The sequence below is a fragment of the Protomyctophum bolini genome (assembly GCF_963924005.1).
Source record: "Protomyctophum bolini genome assembly, chromosome: 21".
Taxonomy (NCBI): domain Eukaryota; kingdom Metazoa; phylum Chordata; class Actinopteri; order Myctophiformes; family Myctophidae; genus Protomyctophum; species Protomyctophum bolini.
This window is the reverse complement of record NC_137882.1, coordinates 10,002,965-10,024,978: the sequence shown is the minus strand read 5'-3', so window position 1 is coordinate 10,024,978 and position 22,014 is coordinate 10,002,965. Positions and strand designations below refer to the sequence as shown.

The 22,014-nt window shown below is 43.6% G+C and overlaps 1 protein-coding gene across 1 annotated transcript in view; it reads right to left on the bottom strand.

Annotated features, from left to right (window-relative positions):
- The window catches only part of prex2 (phosphatidylinositol-3,4,5-trisphosphate-dependent Rac exchange factor 2), a 137,206-nt gene that overhangs the window by 93,298 nt on the left and 21,894 nt on the right, over window positions 1–22,014 (bottom strand). Inside the window, exons 2-10 of the mRNA XM_080794189.1 lie at window positions 19,286–19,357; window positions 17,936–18,058; window positions 15,425–15,529; window positions 12,715–12,816; window positions 11,441–11,602; window positions 5,617–5,750; window positions 3,099–3,202; window positions 949–1,098; window positions 196–340 (exon numbers count right to left, since the gene is read on the bottom strand). Coding sequence (XP_080650315.1) covers window positions 196–340; window positions 949–1,098; window positions 3,099–3,202; window positions 5,617–5,750; window positions 11,441–11,602; window positions 12,715–12,816; window positions 15,425–15,529; window positions 17,936–18,058; window positions 19,286–19,357 — 1,097 coding nt within the window. The remainder of the gene's footprint in view (window positions 1–195; window positions 341–948; window positions 1,099–3,098; window positions 3,203–5,616; window positions 5,751–11,440; window positions 11,603–12,714; window positions 12,817–15,424; window positions 15,530–17,935; window positions 18,059–19,285; window positions 19,358–22,014) is intronic.

Below are 22,014 nucleotides of genomic sequence, written 5' to 3'. Positions count from 1 at the left end.
AAATTGTTTCCACAGATTACCCACTACATTGAGTTTAGATCTCTGATCGGCTGGCTACTTAAGACTAGAGAGGCACAGTCATGTAGCTGGACATTCACAGCAACAATGACTCATGGTGCTGAGAATGGCTATGTCGGAACGCTTTCACACTGGCCAAGGCGTGAGTGCCAAGGTTGAGGGCATGATGTGGCCTACCTTCCCAGGAAGCACTTGGGAAAGGTGGTGAGCTTGCGTTTCCTGTCCTTGAGGAGGTGTCCCTTCTTGGTCATGAGCTGGTAGAGTTTCTCTCCCTTCTCCGACACCATGACCCACGTATCCTGCTCCATACCCAGCCTCAGAGCTACAGAGAGAGAGAGAGAGAGAGAGAGAGAGAGAGAGAACCGGACAGAGAGAGAGAAATCAGAAAAGCTCCCAGCATCCCGCAGTTTAATCTTTAAACTCAGCTCCTTGTCTGGATGTGACATCAATTACAAAGTGGAGAAGGCTATTCTCACAGGCTATTCTCACAGGCTAATTAGCAGCGCCAGTTCACGTAACAATAAGTTCTAATAGGTTTAAGTAGGGTGAATCAATCATGGAGGTTGTTCTGCGGCTATACCAAGGGCAAAAGACAGTTTTCCCTTCCTTGGGATAATTAGTCACCTCAAAAATGTGTGTGCAAGATTATGTGCTATGCAAACTGGGCATAGAGCATAGAGCGTAGAGAACATTATTATGAGAAATAAAAAATAATTATATTTTCATTAGTCACTGTCTAGGGAGTGTTCCTTCATTATTTATGTGACGAGCAAGCCTTTTTCTGCCAGCTTTTGTGTACAGGATTATGCAAATGTTACTTAAAAGTTAAACTTTCAAACATTGCGAAGTTTTGAATTTGGAATATGAAAATCACAACGAAAACGTGAACAGAAGTTAAACGCAAACCTTAAACCCAAATTAACTCCTTACTTTTCCTCCTCTCTCTCTCTTTCAAGATGGCCTCTAGCCATTCCTGTTTCTCCTCCGGGGTCTTAGCCATGCAGACGAACCACTTGTTCTTGGCCGTGTTGTGGATCTTCCAGCCGTTGTTCACAATGTTTCCACTGCTGTGGTAGTCAGCTGCAGGACAAGAGGAAGAGCACAAACAACAATCTTGAGAAAGGGGCTCCGCTTGTGTCCTAAAAGACCTCTTCGTCACGAGGGGTGGACCAATGCAGAATGCAAATCCACACTTTTGACTCATCCCAGTTTGGTGTCATTTTTTAGCTGTTTGAGCCATCGGGCCATCAATGTGAGGTTGCACTGAATGAGGACATTGTAAATAGACTTGAGCTGAGGGGACAATTAGCATTGCCACATGAAACAAGAGGCAGGACCCCAATGAGTTGGTTCAGAGAAGACAGTCATTACTGTGACAAGCAAAACTAAATGGATGGCACACACAATAGATCAGACAGGCAGAACAGACAAGAGTTCATGGACAACAATGAAATGTTGTTTCTATGTAAAATGTTAAGTGTTCATTGAATTCAGAGAGGTAAAACTCAGGATTTTACTGTGTACAGATTGTCTCATACACAAAGCGCCCACAAAGCTTTAATAGTGAACATAACACATTACTCTGAGTGATGTGCTCCATAGAGGTGCACACATTCATGCCCTATAGATTGACTCTCACTCTAGTGATAGGAGCCAAACAAAGCTGTAATTCTGCCTCTGGAGCCTTCTCCATTCGAGTGAAACATCGATTATCACTCCTCTCCTGTAACGAGATAAATGACTGGACACAAATGGAGAGAAGAAGAGCATCCATCAGCATTATTTACGTCTAGGGCCCTCTGAACAGCACCCAAACGCCCAAAAGGTGCTATTGATCCTACACTTAAAACAGAAATGTTACGAATGTCAAAACAAATGAAAATAAACGACCAAAGGTGAGGAGGTACGCATATGGCCTCGCTGTGTGTGTGTGTGTGTGTGTGTGTGTGTGCTCATTATTTCCATCCAAAACGCTTCCCTGGCCGGGCCCGCTCGACCTCTGCGGTTTCCGAGGTCACCAAAAAAAGCAAATAAACTCCACCATTAAAATCATCAATTGCAATCAGTTCAAATTATAAGTACAGCGTTGTGTCCTTTGCCCGTGATTCGACGTGTGCCTCCTGCCCATTGCAGGAGCACAGTTTCAACCTCAAGACGCTGACGGTGTGCCAAGGAAATAAGGGGGGAAAAAATAAATACAAAAAAAGGACCTAGTGCTTTCATTATGCTGTAATTGGAGCTAAAACACTCCTGTCGCCCAGTGTTCCAGATTGAGATCTCCCGTCTGTGATGCGGAACACCCACGAGTTGCTTCACCGCCGCATGCCGTGTTTATCCGCTCTCTCTGACCCAAACCCATCCATCTCTCGCCGAGAAACACCCGATATTACTTCCCATCTCAGCCGACCCGGGAGGAAATGATGGCTTCTACAAATATAAAGGATAATCATTGGCTATGTGAGGCCAAGACACACAACAGCAGCTACAGTCCACCAAGTGCCAGGCAGTGGTGTCCCGAGCAACTCCACCACTGTTAAGTATCTAAAGGGAAAATAGCTTTGTACAGTTAGGTACGTAGGTCATGTTTCTCCGTAGGTTGTTATAAAGGTATAAAGTATGCATGTGTCAACAACCATGCAGCAGTCATTTGACAGAGAGGAAAGTAGAGAGAAAGCTCTATCATCATACTATAATTAACTCAATGTCTGAATGTGTGTCAGAAACACCGCCGTATCTCCTCACCGCCTGCACCAATCACTCCCACTTTTCACACAGGCATTGACCATAATGATATGGAGGTCTTAACGAATCCCCTTTTCCAATTTAACAAATTATAAATTAATAATGAATTTATTAGTGAATTAGAAATGAGAAAACGCACCCAGGGCGCAGTACCCCCGCGGCAAGTATTTTTCTTAATGAACGGCAATTAAATATATTTATGGGGGGGGGGGGGGGGGAGACGACGACAATATCTCACAACGGGTAAGGACTAGTATATGTAATTTGGTTTAAAAAAAAAAATCCAACCAAGAAATGGTTTTACCATTTAAACTATTTGCTCCAAAAATATCACCCACCTGTGCCATCGTCCATGTTCTCTACCTCCATCACCTCTGTGTTGATTCTGCCTCTGAACAGGTAACGGGGGCCCTCGGTTGCAGCCTTGCTGTTTTTTAAGCGCCTGCATTCACAAGGACACACAGAACCACAACTTTTAACAACGTATCCCACAAAGTTTTTCCCTTCGCTCTCACCGTGATTAGAATTCAGCTATTTTCCGAGCAGGTTACGTGACAGGATACTACTAAATGCAATGATAAGAGCAAACTCACACATTCAAACAGAATGCATAATATCTGATTAAAATGCCACGGCATTTGCCCTTAGAGATTACTACATTATTTTTGGGACATGCAAATTTCCAGAGGGGAAGATCTGATGAATAACCTATTCGGTATTCTGATATCCGCATGTAGAAAAGTATTTCCACGACACTGGTTGCTTCCTGAGGCCCCAACCATAAAAGAATGGATAGATATAGTAAATTATATTTATAATATGGAACAGATCACTTTCTCTCTCAGACTGCAGGAGGAGAAATGTATAAAGTTTTGGTCTAATTGGGTGGAATATATTATTCCTTTGCGACCAGATTTTGTAGCGGCAAGGACTGTTGTTTTTATTTTAAGTACTGCTCACAGTTTCAAACACTCCCTTATGTCTCCCCATGAGTATTATATTGTATTGTATTTTCTGTACACATCATCCATCTCTCCCATATGCTTTATTATTATTTTTAAATGTTTTATTTTCTTTTGTTCCTGTGGACAAAAACACTATTTGAAAAATGGTTGTAGGCCTATAATATGATTGTGATGTCCCTAAATAAAGAATTAAAATGCCATGGCAATACTTTTGTTTGATTTGAGGCATTGAATGGATACATATTTATTCACAATTTAGGCATTTAGCAGACGCTCTTAATCCAGAGCGATTTACAATAAGCAAAAAACAAAAGCATGACAATACATCACATACAAAGTAGTTATCGTGAAACATGCGTAAGCTAAGAGCGTAACAGTGGAATATCTACAGTATATAATATTTATGGCCTCCCACCTCCCACCTCCATCTCCGGGACATAATTTTACTGTTCTGTGTCCTCCCTTCAAAGAGAGAGGACACACTACAGTACGTTCCCCATGCATCCAGCAGATAAAATCAGAGCCTATCGGCTGGCAGTGGGATAGTAGTGGTGGGTGAGCAAGAGCAGACAGACATACAGTACACAGAACGCAGCATGCTGCTTAAGTGCTTTCTGCAAAAAACTGTGGCACAGACAGCATAGTATCTACGTAGCATAGTTTATTTTCCAGTTTAAAAAGATCACCTTATTTGGATAAAATGGTCGTAGGTCAGTGTTCCTTGACTGTGCTTTTATCCAATTCCAATGTCATGTCATTTGGTCAATTATAGAATCCCATTAGGCTGATGGTAAGTGTAATGTAAAGACAAGCTACATGTGTTTCAGAAAGTGGTTTCGATCGCCACCTAAAATAACCACATAGTGCTAAATCAGCTCTGAGTGTGTCAAAATGCACTCTCCTTTTAATCCTCATTTCTGTTTAAAGGACAACTTTCTTTTTTTTCAACCAAGGTTCATCATGTTTTAGGTTGTTATTAGAGAAAGTAAAAGATGAGTGTTAATCTTTTTCATTTGCTGCTTTCTTTCGTTTTTTTTTTCAAAAACAGGTAAAATCCCTAAAACGAAAGAAAGCAGCAAATGAAAAAAGTTGTCCTTTAAATTGAACTAATACCTCCACCAGAGCAACACTCACCCTTCCCACTTGAACCCCAGTATGTAAATTCTGGCATTCACCAAAAATAGCAAATCTACAAGCATTGCGATGCATTTTGGGCTTGTAGACTGGCTACGTTCGCTGTAGAGATTTGGTGTAGATGGAAGAAAGCAGTCCAAGTGCAGTTGTAACTCAAGTCCATCTCACTAAGGCTAGACTAGAGGGTTTAAAAAACGTAATCGAAATGGAGCATTACATTATTTATGGAGACAGTAATGTAATGGCTGTGCACAAGTCTGCAGTTCACTGGGAGGATGGACCAAACCATTCTATTCAGTCCCCAAGACAAATACACTCTCTCCTGTGTGTTTAATCCATTAAGACTCATCTGTGTCACCTTAGCTTTAAACCATTATAACCATTATTTTAAACTTTAGCTGTTGAAAAATAGCAAGTCTACAAGCTCAGCTACGAGTTGTAGGTTTTTTGAAAAACCGTGAAAATGTGCAAATCTATCTTTGAATATTCTTTCACAGTGAATGTTTTAAACTCAATCTTTACTTCTGGAGGTCCCTGGAACTAAATATTTTGAGATGCGGGTCGGTGGCCAATATTACATATCATTTTGGGGGTCCTTGACTTGAAAATGTTTGAGAACCACGAACATAGAAAACATTAGAATTTAGAAGGCATTTACAGAATCTGGTCTTAGTCCTGGCTGCCTCCGTCCACTCCACCTTCCCTCCCTCAAAAGAACAGTTAACAGTAGTCAGTTTGTGTAAAAGTGCAAAGACACCTGTTTTTCTTCTTGCAGTAGACCAGGAGGTTGTCGAACAGGAAGAAGACCCTCTCCTGTATGTTTCCAGCAGAGATTTTCAGCAGGACACCCTGCGTCAGCATTTCCGTGCACGTGTCTGTGATGTTGGAACCCTGCATTTAGACAGGAAGACAAACGCACAGATGAACATACAGCACAGTATGCTACTGTAGCACATTGCTACAGTACCGTACCGTACCGTACCGTACCGTACCGTACCGTAATAGATGAGGACAGACAGACAGACAGGAATGCATGTGGCCAAAGTATTGACATTTCGTTGACCTGGTTGATGTCAAAAAAGAACATCCACACTTATTTGGGCAAAAAACAGTTCCTTATAAAAATCAATCAATTAATCAGTTCAAATCTGCACACTCAACAACAATCGCAATTGTCCAAAGTGCTGTACAGAGTAAGACAAACAACAACAAGAAGATATGCAACAACGTGCAACAACAACGTCACTTGTGTCACATACATCAATCAGATAGAATCACTCAAATGTGATTAAAAGAATAAAGCCTATAGTGGCGGTAGCAAAGGCACAGTCACCCCTACTGATCAGTCGGGTTTTGGGAACCTTTTGGAATACTAATATCTGTGCAAAAGATGCTCAGAGACTGAAGCGTCTTTAGAACTCAGATCTTGAGTTCATCATGATTACATCATGGTGAAAATGCATCTACACTACACCAGTCGTGTGTGTGTGTGTGTGTGTGTGTGTGTGTGTGTGTGTGTGTGTGTTAGGGGGGTGGGGGGGGTTCCCAAGCCCTGCCTTTCCTGCTCCCTCTCCTTGGGGTCTGTGAAAACACACCCTACTTAGTACTTCCTCTCAGAAGATTGCTCAGGGACTTTTAAAAGACATGGCCATTTCTAGCTTCTATAGAATAACATCCCGTGCAGTTGAAGCCGTGTTGCATTGTGGCTCTGTGTCTGGCCGGCACATTGGTAAAGTTCTCCCGCCGCAGGTGATAAACTGCACAGCCTTTACCTTTTAGCTTTTGGTAAAACGCATGCGGCATGTTTGATGGGCCCCGGTCAAGGCTAAAAATAACCCCCCCATGCGCACTGAGCAGGAAAATGTGCTAAGCATTTCCTCCTGCTGGAGACACCGGCAGGCCAAAACCTTGCTCGCTTTTTCCTTCTCCCTTTCTTCACCCTCGTTGCTCTCTTCCACCTCCCTTCCTCTGTTGATGCCACATCAGCTCTTTTTTCCCCCTTCCTCCTCCGCCCTTCTATCTTTCAAACTCTCCACCTCCCTCGAGATGATTCCTCCACTCCTTTTTTTGCCCACCCCCTCTCTCTCTCTCTCTCCCTCTCTCTCTGGTCTGCTTTAGTCCCCCATGCAGCCCTGGTCCAGATGTTAATGTAATTGCAGCCAGTGAATGTGTGCACACCAGAAACATGGCCGGGCCGGGTTGCCTCGGTCACTTCCAGAGGCCGGCAGCAGAGTCCCCATTGGGCCAGACTAAAAGACCTGCACTTCCTCTACGGGGGAACAGACGCTTCCTCTTTATGAGTTGCATGGGCTTTTAACAGAACCTCATGACCGCTTACACCTATATTTGGGGCGGAGGCCTGTCCGCTTTTAATGAAACACTAAACTTCACAGCGCTCTCCTTTTCGGTTCTCTCCACCTTACCCTTATACCGCCCTTCCCATCGCTTTTCCGACTCTTCAACTCCAGTTTCTTTCACAGCCTTGGTTCAGGATAAAGCTCCACAGAGGTCAGCCTGAAGCCTGACACACACACATACTGCATATAAAGTAAATATATATAGGTCAATACATTTTCATCATATGCCTCTGCAATAAAGCAGTCATTCTGAGGCAATGACTTATATGATGTTACCTGTAAAAGGGCTGCCAGACATAATAGAATCAGAGGAAGGGTGGGCACCGCACCATATCTTGACTTTTATGGTGTAAAAGACAGATGTACTCTGAACCCTTAAGAGGCATTTGTCAATTAGCTGGAGAGATAACAACTCCACAAGCCAAAGGGAACTTTGGCTAGCCAATTCAAGCAAAGCTCCTCCTCAACCCAAGCAGACTTGGAGAATATCAACTAGAGTTCTGGTTCTTTAGTTCTAGACTAGAGACTAAAGAACAGGAACAGCATGTCAGCCTCAGTGTTTGAGTGTTTTTCCAACATTATTTATTTGGTACAGAGTGACACAACGCAGGCACATGAAATGCAAACCACAAACTGGCAATTGTTGCTGTGGTGTGGCGAGCGCTTGGCAGCTGTCACCATGGGGACGACGACAGCCATCACCCTGTTGGAAAACCTGCCACGGCACCTCGAGGGCACACAGCTGTGCAGAGGGTCAGTGCTAACAAGCAATCAGCCCAGGCAGAGGAAGGAGAATGTAAAAAACAGAGGCTCTCTCTCAAACACTCCTTCGTGATCCCAGGGTCCATTCCTCAAACACCCACACAGAAACACAAGACACCGACATCCATCCTCCTATTTTTCCTTTTTTTTCTCTTTAGTTTCATCCCCAGTGAGAGATGCAGAACCTGGCAGGCAGGCAGTGAATGTGTCCCACGCCAGAATGAGCTAATGTTTATAATTAATAAAAAAGTGCTGGAGGAAACCGCAGAGAGCTGCTATAGGCCAAGACAGTGCTGAGCAAAATGTCAAGGCACCGCACCCAAATGCAGATTGTAATACATCACACTATTCTTAGCCCTCTTGGAATATGTGTGTGTGTGTGTGTGTGTGTGTGTGTGTGTGTGTGTGTGTGTTTGTGTGTGTGTGTGTGTGTGTGTGTGTGTGTGTGTGTGTGTGTGTGTGTGCGCGTGTGCGTGTGTGTGTGTCTCATGTTCAATGGTTCTGAATGTATGTGTTGATTAGTATATGCACTAATAAAAGGTATTTTTATCTATACGGTAGCCGCAAAGCTCAGGTGTCGATCACATGACCAGAACAAATGAAAATTGAAATGTATTTAAAATGGCAGCTCTAGTGTACATTTAGTGTGAAGAAAAGAATTGGCTCGAAACGTCACTTTGTGTTTGTGTTCAGAGTTTTTCGAATCTCCTTTGGTCCAGCACACCTCAACGCAACTACTTGTCTCTGTTTGTTCTTATCAATCGTGACATTCTTTCGTCAGACATGAGTGTGCTATACAGTACATACACTGAACACGATGGGGTCCAATAACAGTATGGCTTCCCTGGGGGTCTCTCATGTTGACGATCTAATATTGATATTGATATGGAGCGTTGTGGATTTGAGATTGAATTGAATTGAATATTCACACAAAGAAAAATCACCTTATGTGAAACATATTTGTGTATTTATTTACGTGGCCTACTGGCAGAGTGCACAAGAAAAATGTAGCAGTCCAGTGGTCTGCAAGATTAGCCATGGGACAGACTGACAGACGGACGGACGGACGTATAATCGAATATTCTGAGTGAAAAGTAATTTGGGTAGCTTTTTTGTAATCTTTAATTCATTTATTTGGATACATTTTAGTTGACACCAGTTCATTTCGATGGTTCAATACCTCAGAGAGAACCAAGTATTGGCCACAAACAGAAACATTCAGATTCTCTCGCCTAGTAAACGGGTGTAACGTTTTGGAAGGTTTTCAATTCCAATATCCTGTCTGCGTTCATAAAAGCCCTCGGTGAGATGAAGTAACTTCTTGGGGGGGCAATGAATTTTATTAAAGATATTCCAGATATATTTTTCATAGACTTTCTTGATTCTGTGGTTTGATTCTTAACCACATGAACCGTAGTCTTCCCATACTGGGCACGTCATAATAAACATTTGACAAAAATAGCAGATGGACAAGTTCACAATGCATCGACAACGTGACTCATTGTGAGCTTGTAGAAGAAGAAGGCCAAGTATAGTCCCCTGGGTAACGTCAGTCAACACAGATAGGGTTGAAGTGGTTATTGGTTATTTGGTGGACCAAAAACTCTGGCAGGGAGCCTTCGAAAATGTGCCACTTGCAGTACAAAAACATGCTCTCTGAGGTCTGCGTGTGCCGCGCGCGTGCCGCAGACAACAGAATACATGAATATATCATGGTTATATTCATGTATAAAATATATGTGAAAGAAATAAACACAATTCTAAATCTTCTAAAGAGTTATGCTAACATAAAGTAAATTAAATAGCACCAAATTACAGTACAGTGCTGAGTACGGTAGTGAGTTCATGGGACCCCCAGAAAGGTCGACAGATGGGTCCATTCTTTTTTGGGATGCAAAATGCACCCTATTATCTCACTCACACACACACACACACACACACACACACACACACACACACACACACACACGAAAGTCTTAACATGCTCCATTCCTTATCAAATCCATGTCTGAGGGCAACAAAGCACAGATTTAAACGCAGCAGCAAATGCTTTTTAATCAAAAGCCGTTTTTGTGAGGTTTTTCTTAAGAGTTACAGTATGAATCCATTTTCGTAGTAACCAGTGTTAATCACCAGCCTCTCTTGTGTGTGCATGGGTCAAGGAAGCCTCCAGGCTCACTCTGCATGACGCCAGGTCAATTACATAAGCATCCCCAGGGCCCTGCCTTACAATTACCACCATTGTATTACCACTGCTGCCACAACTACGCCTATTGATCCCTTATTAAGGAAGCACTGGAGCACAGGGGGGGGAAAACTATAATCTGACCACTTCAAACCCCCGTGGCAGTGATCTACCTGGTGATGATTGGACTAGTCACCAAAAAGCGAGAGCCGCCTTAACTATAAGCTCATCCAGGCAGAAAGAATTTGAGAATGGTGAATACAAGTCATTGTTCCCAGAGTGCATGAGAAAGCTTAAAGCGTCTGCAAGATGGAATAGTCACACCAGTACGCATTCTTGTTCAATTGCTAGCACTATAGGCTGAGTGGCTCTCAATAAGTCACGACTTGAAGCTCTGCAGTGTGAGTTACAAGGGCTATAAAACCCCTACAGCAAGGCCGTCTGGACACTATAGCACATCAGCTCACTTTGATGGCTTAGGAATTTAACTAAACGCTGTGTACCAATTATCCTTAGATCGCAGAATCAAATGTGTCTTGAAGGAGATTTGCAGAACTTACAGTTCAAATAAATAACGCTAGTGGGTCGCACACACCAAAGACTGCAGTTCAAAACATTTATTTCAGCGGACAAACGTTTCGGCTATCCAGCCTTCATCACTGTTTACTGAATTCACAGTTAAAATCAATTAGGTGTCAGCTTAATATAGCCAATACCACCATTGAAAGCAAGGGCAACTGCCTAATCTACTCCATTAACCCCATTCATAGTCTGGATTTTCGGTGGTGAGGTGACCACCGCTCCCGGTGGTGAGCTGACCACCGGAGCTGAAATAACGTTGAGCGGTGGTGAGTAAAAACAGAGAAGGGCTGGGGCGGTGGCGGTGGTTTGCTCTTCACCGCGGCTCGTGACGTCATGTTGTAGTTCGGTGGTCACCTAACCACCGAAAATCTATGAATGAGCCTTTAATAAACCCTAGCGGCCCTGTTCTGGGCATGTCATGTCAAGGTTAACAATTGACAAAAATAGACGATTTGATGTATGGGGGAAAAATGTGCGGGCCAAGTACAGGCCCCTGGTGGAACCGGTCAATGATTTATATAGTGTATATCTTTCCTGGCTATCTTTCCTGGCTACATGCTATGATATCTAGCACAACCAATTTCACCTTGAAATTGGCTCTGAAGCTGCAAATCGCTGGGCGTACCGATTTAATGGTTCCAAATGACACTGGGCGATAAGAGTGTTAATTGGAGCATCCCGTTGGGGTTTCTCACCTCCCAGCCCTCAATGTGAGACTGCCACTCCTCCAGAACCTCCAGCTTCTCCATCTGTCTCTTGGCTTCGTTCATGTTGGAGCACACGGCCTTCATCACCTGCAGAGACTCCTGCACCAACACAAAGTCATTGTGCTTCTTGGGCGTCCTCTTCAGCAACTCCTGAACACATACAGAACGGACACATTCAGATTGATTCCACAATTCCATTGTGTCCACAGACAGAGCAAATTAGCAAAGGACTGTGTGTATGTCAAATGCACACAACCACTGGCCGAGATGACATATCAGATGATATCACTATATCAACATTTGAGGCACCATAGAGGCTGCACACACAAACGCATTCAAACATGTAAGACCAAGAGGTCACATACTGTATACCATTGATGCATTAAAATGACTTTAATTCAAAATACAGGAAAACTTTAGCTCTGCATCATTTTGTGATCGTCATAGCTTTACAGAATGTCTGAGCTCCCTCCCTCCTCCGACATCTCCTCCTCTCATCTCCCAGTGGTTTCTGAGTTTACAGCACATAGAAGCTGGCCGTGTACAAAGCCCAGCTACTGCACGCCACGGTCTAGTGAGAGCGATGGCAATCTCTGGGCCTGCAGTCTAAACACTGGCTTTCAGCATGTCAGTTACTACAGTATAGGGCAGATTTTACATTGTTCTGGATGTTTCTGCAGCCGCCGATGGCTATCTGTGGTATTTTACAGGGAGGAGGATGATGGCCCTGGCACTTCCAGCTGCAAGTCTTCTAATGGCAGAGCATCAGATTACTCCTCCACTCGCCCTCTCATTATTGTTATTACATCTGCGTGCCCGTGCCGCCAGCTGTTTAGATTATGGCCGTGTGAATGAATAGATCCAAAGTAGATGGATGGGACAGCTTAGATCACCAACGCGAATAAGCGTTTTGATAGCGTATTTAATTTCGCTCGCGCTTCTACAACCTGGAGGGGTCAACCGTCAACGAGGCAACGTGCGGGTGTGAGCGAGAGCAGTACACTGTGTTTAAGCTCGGAGCAGGAGAGGTGATGATAGACCCCGTGTTATTCTAACCATGCGATTCTGCTGGGGGAAGATGTGTTGGAATATGAGCCCAGTGTTTCATTAGGGAAGGAGAGGTTGGGTATGAACAGGACTGAGTGGCCTTTGCTATAATGACTAGGCAGCGGTGGGTGGAGAGAAGGCCAGACGTGTCTCCTGCCGAGGTGGCACATGGGTGTGGTGTCCTACGTGTTTAGAACGCACAAGGCCATACTCACCCTGAGCAGCAACGGGTACTTGCATATCCTTTGAATAGGAGCGACCAGGTAACCTTCCAGTGGAACATCAGTGTTCTTTCTACCTCCCAGCAACATGCAGTTCTGATGAGGAGAAGAGAGGGAGAAGGGCAAAGACAAGGAGGAGGACAGGAAATATCGAGAATCCGGATTAAACGAACGCATCTGCTGTGTGAACCCTGGCCGCATCAGCATGTCTTAGACTCTAGTCTAAGACATGTTGATGGGGGCAGGGTTCACACAGCAGATGTGACTGTGCTCTAAGACTTAGAGCGGAGAGAACATTAAACATTCGCCTCCCATTAACTTCCCTTCTATAAACGAAGGGGGTCAAGTGTCAACCAATAGCAAATAAATGTGTGTGGCTGATCCCACGTGGCTGTCATTGGCTGTAGTTAAGTTTCCATAGTGAACCAAAATGGAGGAGACCAACAACCACTTCCACTCAAACGGCACTGCTGCCTTTTTGCATGACAAGATAGGAATTTTGCCACGGCAGGGGATGGTCATTGGTCACTCTCCTACAGACAGACGTGACCGTACCCTTTGTGACCTACCCCTACGTCTGTCAACTGTGACCTTAACGTTTTATTATTTGACGGTTGACCTAAAATGTATTGACTTGACCTTTGACCTTTTTGACCCAAAGGTTAACATTATTTTATCAATCTCTTATTTTTATTAGCAAAGCCTACTGATGATTCCCTCAAAGTTTCATAATAATGTACCCATCCATTCAAGTGATTTATCTGTCAGACAAGAACACAGACAAACAGACAAAGAGAATGGGGTGACGAGAAAACTGTATCCGTTCAACTCCTTTGTCGGAAGTAATAAGATCAGTGGAAAGCACCTGGCAAGAACCTACAGGTGACCCCCGTTCTCAGTCGATCAAAGCGACCGCTCAGGGAGGTAATAATGTTAAGAGTTCAAAACCATCAGTATCTATTCTCACCTCCTTCTCCTCAACAGAGATTGAGATTATATGAGTTGAACCAGGTCAGGCTCAGGTCAGCTGACGGTGACGTATGGTTCCACCCTGGTCATTGTGGGGGATTAGGGCGTGAGCCGAGGTATATGACACCCAAGGCCAAGTGCAGGTTGGAGGGTAACATGAGATCCGCATCCCCAATGCACCACTGGGTCTTCACCAGGTCAAGGCCATAAAAGTCCCATCACATCAAATTCAATTAACATTTTTGCCCCCTACTGGCCACTTGGTTCACGGGCACGCGGGAACATTCAATCTGAAATTCTCTCTCCTCTCATGGTGTCTGTGTGTGTGTGTTTCTCACTTCATCTTTTACAGTTCATGACACTGTGTCATGTCAGCTCACTGAACTCAACCAATACAAGCATTTGAAAATATAAAGGAACTAGAAAAAGTGCCCCTCGGGGTGATGTTTGTGATGTTTGGACATTTTTTAGGAGTAATATATGAAAAATCTAACAGATCTGTGTTGAACACATGACTATATACCGAATTGTGTGGTGTATGGATAAAATCTATAAAGTCGCTTCTCGCCCTCAGGGCGTCTCACTGGTAGGTAAGAACGTGAATTGGCCTGTTATAGCGCCACCATGAGGCTGATTTGAATTATTTTAAGTGAGATTTCTTCCTCTGCCTAGTGGGAATGTGTGTGCATAATATGCACCGTGACAATATTATTGTCACGGAAATCGCACGCTGTGTCCATGTTTTGTGGCATTTTGTTCAATCTTAGCCAATGGGGATGGAATATGGGGAAGCGGACAGGTCCATGTTTATCACATGACTGTAGAGATAGTCTATACTGATTTCTGTGATGTATGGCTAAAATGTCCATCCATCCATCCATCCATCCATCTGAGATTAGCTGGTAACGGTTGGACAGACACACACGGATGGACACACGGACGGACGGAGTGCAAAACATACTCTCTCCCCCCATGCCTTCGGCCTGGTGGAGACAATTACTACATTTCTCCTGGGTGGGTGTGAGGGGTCTCAATGCTGTAGGTCTCGGTTTCAAAGCACTCTCGTTTTATGGAGGCCTTAAAACATGAGCGACTGGGCGTTGCAATACAGATGTGTGCACATAACCCGGCATTGCATTACAAACTAGAAAGGCCTGCAAGGTCGAGTGCAGAGTACACCGAAAGAGAAAGGGACTGTGTACACACTACACAGTGAGGCACATTGAGGTGTATTGATGATAAAGCAGAAGGGAAGGCCTTAACAGGGACTATAACATGACGTTTAACGTTTGTCTTTTTTGGGGGGGGTTGTATGACGTCCCTTGCATCAAAAGAAAAAAGGAAGTTGAGTGAGTGAGTGAGTGAGCGGGGGAGGTTATGTTATTTCATTCTAGTAGCGTGATGCTCCCCTGTGGAAGTGAGCGTCTTGACAGTGCTGGGACAGGAAGTGGGCGTCCGCCCATACACAGGGCAGGGTCAATCAACACCTCATCTATCCGCTGGCCTCGCTGGGACACACAGCACACAGCTTTTACACTGTCCAGCTGTACGCGTGCACGGTGCATGTTCGTGTGTGAGTGCACGCCCCCCGTGCGCATACTTGAGTACATGCATATCTGCCAGTACAGTAAGTGTATCGCTTGTGTGTGTGTGTGTGCGTGCGCATGTGCGTGTGTGTGTCTTGTATGTTTGAGTCATATGCTGTACATTAAGCATGTTTACAGCGTTTTCTCACCAGTATGCATGTGCGGACCGTCCTGATTTTATTGAGTTCCAGCAGGAGCCTCTGGGCCTTCTCATGGTTCCCACAGTACTCGTCATAAATCTGGAAACGGCTCCTCTGCAACACACAGACCCAGAGAGAGAGAGAGAGAGAGAGAGAGAGAGAGAGAGATGAGGATGAGCAGGGGTCCGAGAAAAAAAGAACGACAAAAAGGCAAAAGGGTAGGGTGTGAGGGAGAATGACAAAACAAACTAAGAAAGCCTGCTGAAAAGAAAGAGAGTGAGAGGAAAGCAGGAAATGAAGAGAAGTGGGTATGAAGAGAAGATCGATCGAAAACAGAATGATGGCACAGCGCATATAATGAGACAAAAATAGCAACAAAACAAGAGAGAGAAAGAGAGGCCCGAGCAGGAAAAAAAGCAAAGAAAGAAAAGGGGGGTAAAGATCGACCGCAGTAAAGAAGACATATACAGTACAATATATAGCAGGCGAGGGACGTGGAATCCCATCCTGTCATCTGCCGTGCAGCCGTTATGACGTTATGACAGAGCAGTTCCCATGCCATTCACGCCCCATTGTCTTTGAGACGCTGCAGTGAGAGATCATCACATGGCCTCTAAATCAGTCGCAGTACAAAGCAGACAAGAGACAGTAATGGTCTTCAGCCACACAGCTGTCCTCAAGGCCCAACTAAAAAGACAAACTGCATGGTTTTGGGGGAGACAATTTGGCAATGACAATAATAAACCAAAAATGGGGTCGTGTCCACGAACAGAAAACTCGTGGTTTAGGTGGAGATCGGATGTTTTCGTTTGATGTCAAGTTGCATTATCCGAGACGTCAGATTAGGAATAAGGAGCAGCTGCAGTATCCTCTTGGCGATGTGGATGTCTGTTACTGTATCTCACATGGTATATTATGGTGGAATCTCTAGTCAGCCTGAACCAATTTGCATGCCTGAACCACCAAGGGACTCCATTGGCTTAGTCTTCACCTATTTGGCCTTCCTTACCCAAATTAGATTGTGCAATTCTTTCTTGGAAATCCTGAAGCATCAACAATCAATCCCTGGAGAGAAGGAAACGGGCTAATTTCCCTGGAGTTAGCAATGTGGAAGTGGGCGAGAGTATGTGTCTGCGTGTAGCGTGTGTGTGTGTGTGTAGTGTGTGTAGTGTGTGTGTGTGTGTGTGTGTGTGTGTGTGTGCGCGTGTGTGTCGTGTGTAGGAGTCCGAAAACAAGAGAGGCACAGACAGAGGGTGGGGTTAATTGGGACATAAGGGTAAGTCAGTGAAAGAGAAGAGACTAGAAAAAGTGCTCCTTGGAGACAGATCCCTGTTGATCTCATGACTGTAGAGCTAATGTGTACAGATGTGCGTGATCTGTGATGTTTAGACAAAATCTGTATTAGTAATTTTTTTCTTTTTTTTGCAAATCGGCCTCCTGGTGGCGCTATAAAAGGCTGATGTGAAAAAAGCAGGGCAGAGCTTTTAGCTTGGCCTCTAGGGAATGTGCGTGCAAAGTTTCACACCGATCGGTCCAGTTATCATACTGTAGGTTTATAGATTTGAAAAATGTAGGGTGGCATTCTTTCTTGTGGCAATGTGCGTGCAAAGTTTCACGGCAATTGCACGCTGTGTTCATGATTTGAGGCCTTTTGTTCAAAACGGACCACTCCTATTGGAAGCCAATCTTACCAATCAGGATGGAATATGAAAAATCTGAAAAAAGAGAAGAGCTACTACCTACCACAGTCATGATGGAAACGCGCTCATGACAAAGCCGTACATGCTAGATTACACTCGGATCACATTTTCACAGTGAGGTGAAAATCATAAACCATCTATAGCACTAGATCACCTGTAGAAACAGCTGCATGCCCCTACGTTGGAGCACTGCAGCGCAACAGGTTTAAAACCCCAGTGCAGGGAACCATTCTGAAGCCAAGCAGAAGTGCAGCTCGATTTATGACATTTTGAATGCCTATTAAGTGCCAGTCTTCCATTTGGTCCCGCATCAAAGAAATGTGATATATGATGGGGAGTCTACAGTACATCAGAGCTCTATCAAGCATATCACACATGTGCGTGCTATTCACGGTGCTCATGGCTAATCCAGAGAGATAAATTGACAACATGTGGCACATCTTAGTAGTAACACACACACATACATAACTCTGAAAAGAATGTCCCACTCATTTGATAAACACAGAAAAAAAGCTCCTGCTAAAATATGCAAAAATGTAACTGTCTTTTTATTTTGTGCAGAAGCTTTTCTTTTGCACCGATCGGCCCTTGGTCTTCTCAGACGCACCTGTCGTTTTGTACAGTAGGTGTGCCAAAGTGTTTTTTTCCCTCTCCACTCATTAGAGCTCTTGCTTAATTAAAGTTGTAACATACTTACAAAGAGTAAGAGCAGTAGCAATCGTCAGAGTCAAACGGAGAATAGATTCACCGGGAGATTAGTGAAAAGAGGGGATACGTTTTGTATGCACAGAAGCAGTCAGGGAGAATTAGTATAACTTACAAGGTGCAGGAAGCAGCGGCCAACTTCATGGTGAGCATGAGGGTCAGGGTGGAGAAGCTCTTCTACCATGGACAGAAAGTCCTTGTGCACAGACAGGATCTCCTCTATGTTGGAGAATAACACCTGGAGAAGACAAGCGTATAATCAGTAAAGGTGTGTAATTGTGTGTGTGTGTGTGTGTGTGTGTGTGTGTGTGTGTGTGTGTGTGTGTGTGTGTGTGTGTGTGTGTGTGTGTGTGTGTGTGTGTGTGTGTGTGTGTGTGCGCGCGAGCGATTCATTTTTCTCCTGGCATGTCGGGAACTTAAGATTCCTGGGTCACGCTCAGACCAACAGTCATGTATAGGTTTCTTCATCGTGGTCTGTTGTGTTAAGCGAGGGGCCGTCTGAGACACAAAATACTCTTGCAGAATAATACATGAGACTTCTTTGAAATTGATGTCTTGGGTGCAGACTTCAATGACTCTGAAATGCCTTCATTACGAGAGGGAAATCGCATGTGTATGCACAGCAGAATCTGTTTTAACAGAGCAATTATGAAAGTCAGACACATTTAGGATTGGTTGTTGGGAAGTTAAACTTTGCTTTCATGTGGCATTTGACTTTTGTCCTCATTTCATGTCATTTTATGTGGCCATATTAAAAGACAAATTAATGTACTGATTCTGTAAGGGGAAAGGGGCTCTGTGGAGGCAATTAAATAAACCCCTATCTTGAAAACAAGGAAGGCAAGCTAAAGTTCCTATAGATTTCATTCTTAAACTATATCAAAGCATCAGGTACAGCCAGATAAAAGCATCATCTGTTGGATGAGAAGTGACAGTTTAGTGTCACCAAAGCTTATACAGCCTGTGACCCTTGTACGATACTTGTTCTCCAAAAACCTTCCCTGCACGTACTCTCAAACAAAACGTGGGATGGGTAGACGTATTCCAAAACACGGGACGTGCAGTAAATAACCAGCAAACGTGTGTTTACCTTTGACAGTAAGCAAGGCGGGTGAGACAGTCTCCGAAACTCCCTCCATGAGAAACCATCCTTTATTGTCCTCTACTCCTCCAGCCGGAATCATTTATAAATAGATTATATTTACAGCTGCTTCCTGGATCACCCACATTTTTTTTTCTTCATTCAGAATTTAGCTATTCTGGGTTGAAAGCGCCCCCTAAACAAGGGCCTGCTTTATTTAGTTTCCACTGTAATTTCCGGCCCTTTTATTGGATTATGTTATGAAAACAAGCTTTGTGTGCGCAGTGTCAGAAATAAAAGTGTTCAGTTCAATCCTTTCCAAGGCATTTTTCCAAAGTCTTAATTGCGATGCAGTTATAGTTACATAAGAGATGCGAAGCTCACCTTAACCGTTTCTTCTGTGATGTTCTTGTCAATTTTGGTGGCCGCATACTGGTTGAGACGGTGTAGAAATACCTATGGGAGAGACAAAGAGTAAAGAAACAGTTAACATACTTGGACTGGCGAAGGGATTAAATTACATTTTGGCGCCTGGTCGTTTGTACCTCATCCTTAAAGGTTTAACAGGCCAAATCAGAGAGCAGACCCAGCGCCTTGTGTGCAGCTGCAACACTTGACTGCCAGAGCAAATTGCTAACCATCACAATGGACACCTGATATATGTGAAAGATGAGCCTCACCCTGGATGATTCGGACAGAAAAAACATAACCGCAGCACAATGTATTTCAAAGGCAGCCTTAAGGAAGCGAGCTTGGAAGGAAGAAAGAGTGAAGCCTAATTTATACTTTGTTGTACAACAACCACAAATAACAGAAAATGTGTTATTTTCAGCTAAATGTACAACTTGGGTTTAAACTGTGTGAATTTAGATGGATGGGACGTGGTTCTGACTTTCTCTTCATACCGTAGGTCCTCAGCATTGAAACACATTAACAATGTATAATATACTTTGTTAATTGTTAAATTGTTCAAATAACTAACTAAACAACAAATTATTTCTGAGGCATGGCCTGATACTTCATGCCTAAAGATTAATTTGTTATTTTTCAGCATGCCCCTGGGGGTAAACTTGGAAAAAGGAGCAGGTTGGTAAGAGTTGAATGCTTTGGAATAGTTTAGAAGGTCACTGTAACGCTGTAACGAAGAAAACAAATTGACGTGGCTTCTGCATTCATTCATGTTGTTGTAGACAATGTCTACACTAGGGCACTTCAAGGAATACATCAGGGAAGTACAGGTTTATGATGCAAGCTCTAACAAAAACAAAGCTTATCACAAGAAATGATTTACAAAGGGATACCTTGTAAGCACCTGAACAACTAGTGTGTACTTTGAAGGAAATTCCATTACATAACTTAGATTATCTTATCATCCAAAAAACGCATACTCAGATATTGAAAGATGATGTATGAATATGAATTGAGCTATATTTTTTCAGTTTGTTCAGTTCAAAATGTGCACACGAATTATCCTGCCATTTACATCCTCAAAGTAAAATCTAATTATTGATTTTATCTTTTACTGAACAAATTATTATTATTTTATTTGATGATGTTATTTTCTACAGCTTAATGGTACGATTCATGACAGAGATGATGTCTGGCCAACTAAGAAAGAGGAAACTATGAGGCAATGGAAATATACAGTTCAAACAGCACAACAACTAGAGTTTGCAGACGTTTCAGTGAAGACAGAATCACTCTTTCAAATAGGAGTCCCCATTGGAGATATTAAAATATATAAAAAAGCACTTTTAACCACCCTTAACCTTAACCACCCTGTGTCATATTGTGCACCATTTTATTAACATTCAAAGTGGCCAAACAATTGTGACGCTTCAGATGTAAAATGTGTATAATCGGTCAGGCTCTACAAAACACATATTCTAACAAATAAAAAAAGAACATGAGTACAATGCATTGTTTCATGTGGCCCAACCTTAAACATCAGCAGACCCCAAGCACACAACCAGCGCAGTCAAATTCCACATAGCTATCCTCCAGTTACAGTCCACAAACTGTGACCTTTCACCCTGCATCTGTCTCTGCAGCAGAGCCTGACTACGGTTCCAGCATAGTGAATAACTGGACATCCCCTTACTGGCCCTCTGAGGGCCCTAATGCCATGTGTCGTCCAGCCCAGCCACACAGCAGACGGACTGAGCTGCACAAGCCAACAGATAACAGCCGCAAAAGCATGTAAACAAGCTACTCTTAATGGCCATACAAGGATAGACGCATTTCCTGTTGGTGGTAGCAGCTATGTTGATACATTCTCAGTCGTTTATGTGTACGAGGGTAGGAAATGATTCAAAGAAACCTAAAATCTGCAACTGATGGGAAAACCAGTGTAAATGTCTAAGGAAAGTCATTAAAGTGTACTGAAATAAAATATTGCATCCATTCCAAATTACATTAAGCTGACTCCAAGCAACGCTCGTCCCCAGGCAAAAAAGCCGTAGCCAAACTAGCCATATAATTGAATGCTTGAATCTGGGCTTGTGGAAAAGGGAACTTAAATAATCAGCCTCTTTGTAGCCGGCACTGATTACCATTCTGCTGCTGCACTACCTCGCAGCTCAGCCACTCAGCGAGCATTAGCATCTGATTAGCAAGTCTAATATGAACAAACACGCAAGGCAGGCGTCGACAGGCCCTCGCACAGGAGGACTGACAGAGACTCGGACTGTAGGCTAGAAAAAGAGGCGCTAATTTGTGTCACAACTGTTTCATATCATCAATGTGTTGCCCAAAACATGGGCTCATTAGGACATGTAACACTACAGATTTGACGACGAAGAGTCTCTTCGGTTGTAAAAATGTACATCTATCTCAAACACCACGCCTGTGAAGCCGTAATTACACCTCCATGGATACGAGGGTGTTTCTGCAAATATGCGGGAGAAAGAGAAAAAGAGCGAGAATGCAACATAACAAGTAGGTGAAAAGGTTATAAATTTCCATCTGGTGGATAACAAAGTGCGTTTTATTGTTAAATTAGAGACAATTTGTTAGGGTTAAGACACTTCTTCAAAGCACCCCAGTAGGTGAATGGATAGTGCTCTGACCATATGGTTGCAACGACTCCGCTTCCATTCTGGCTGGAGACGCGT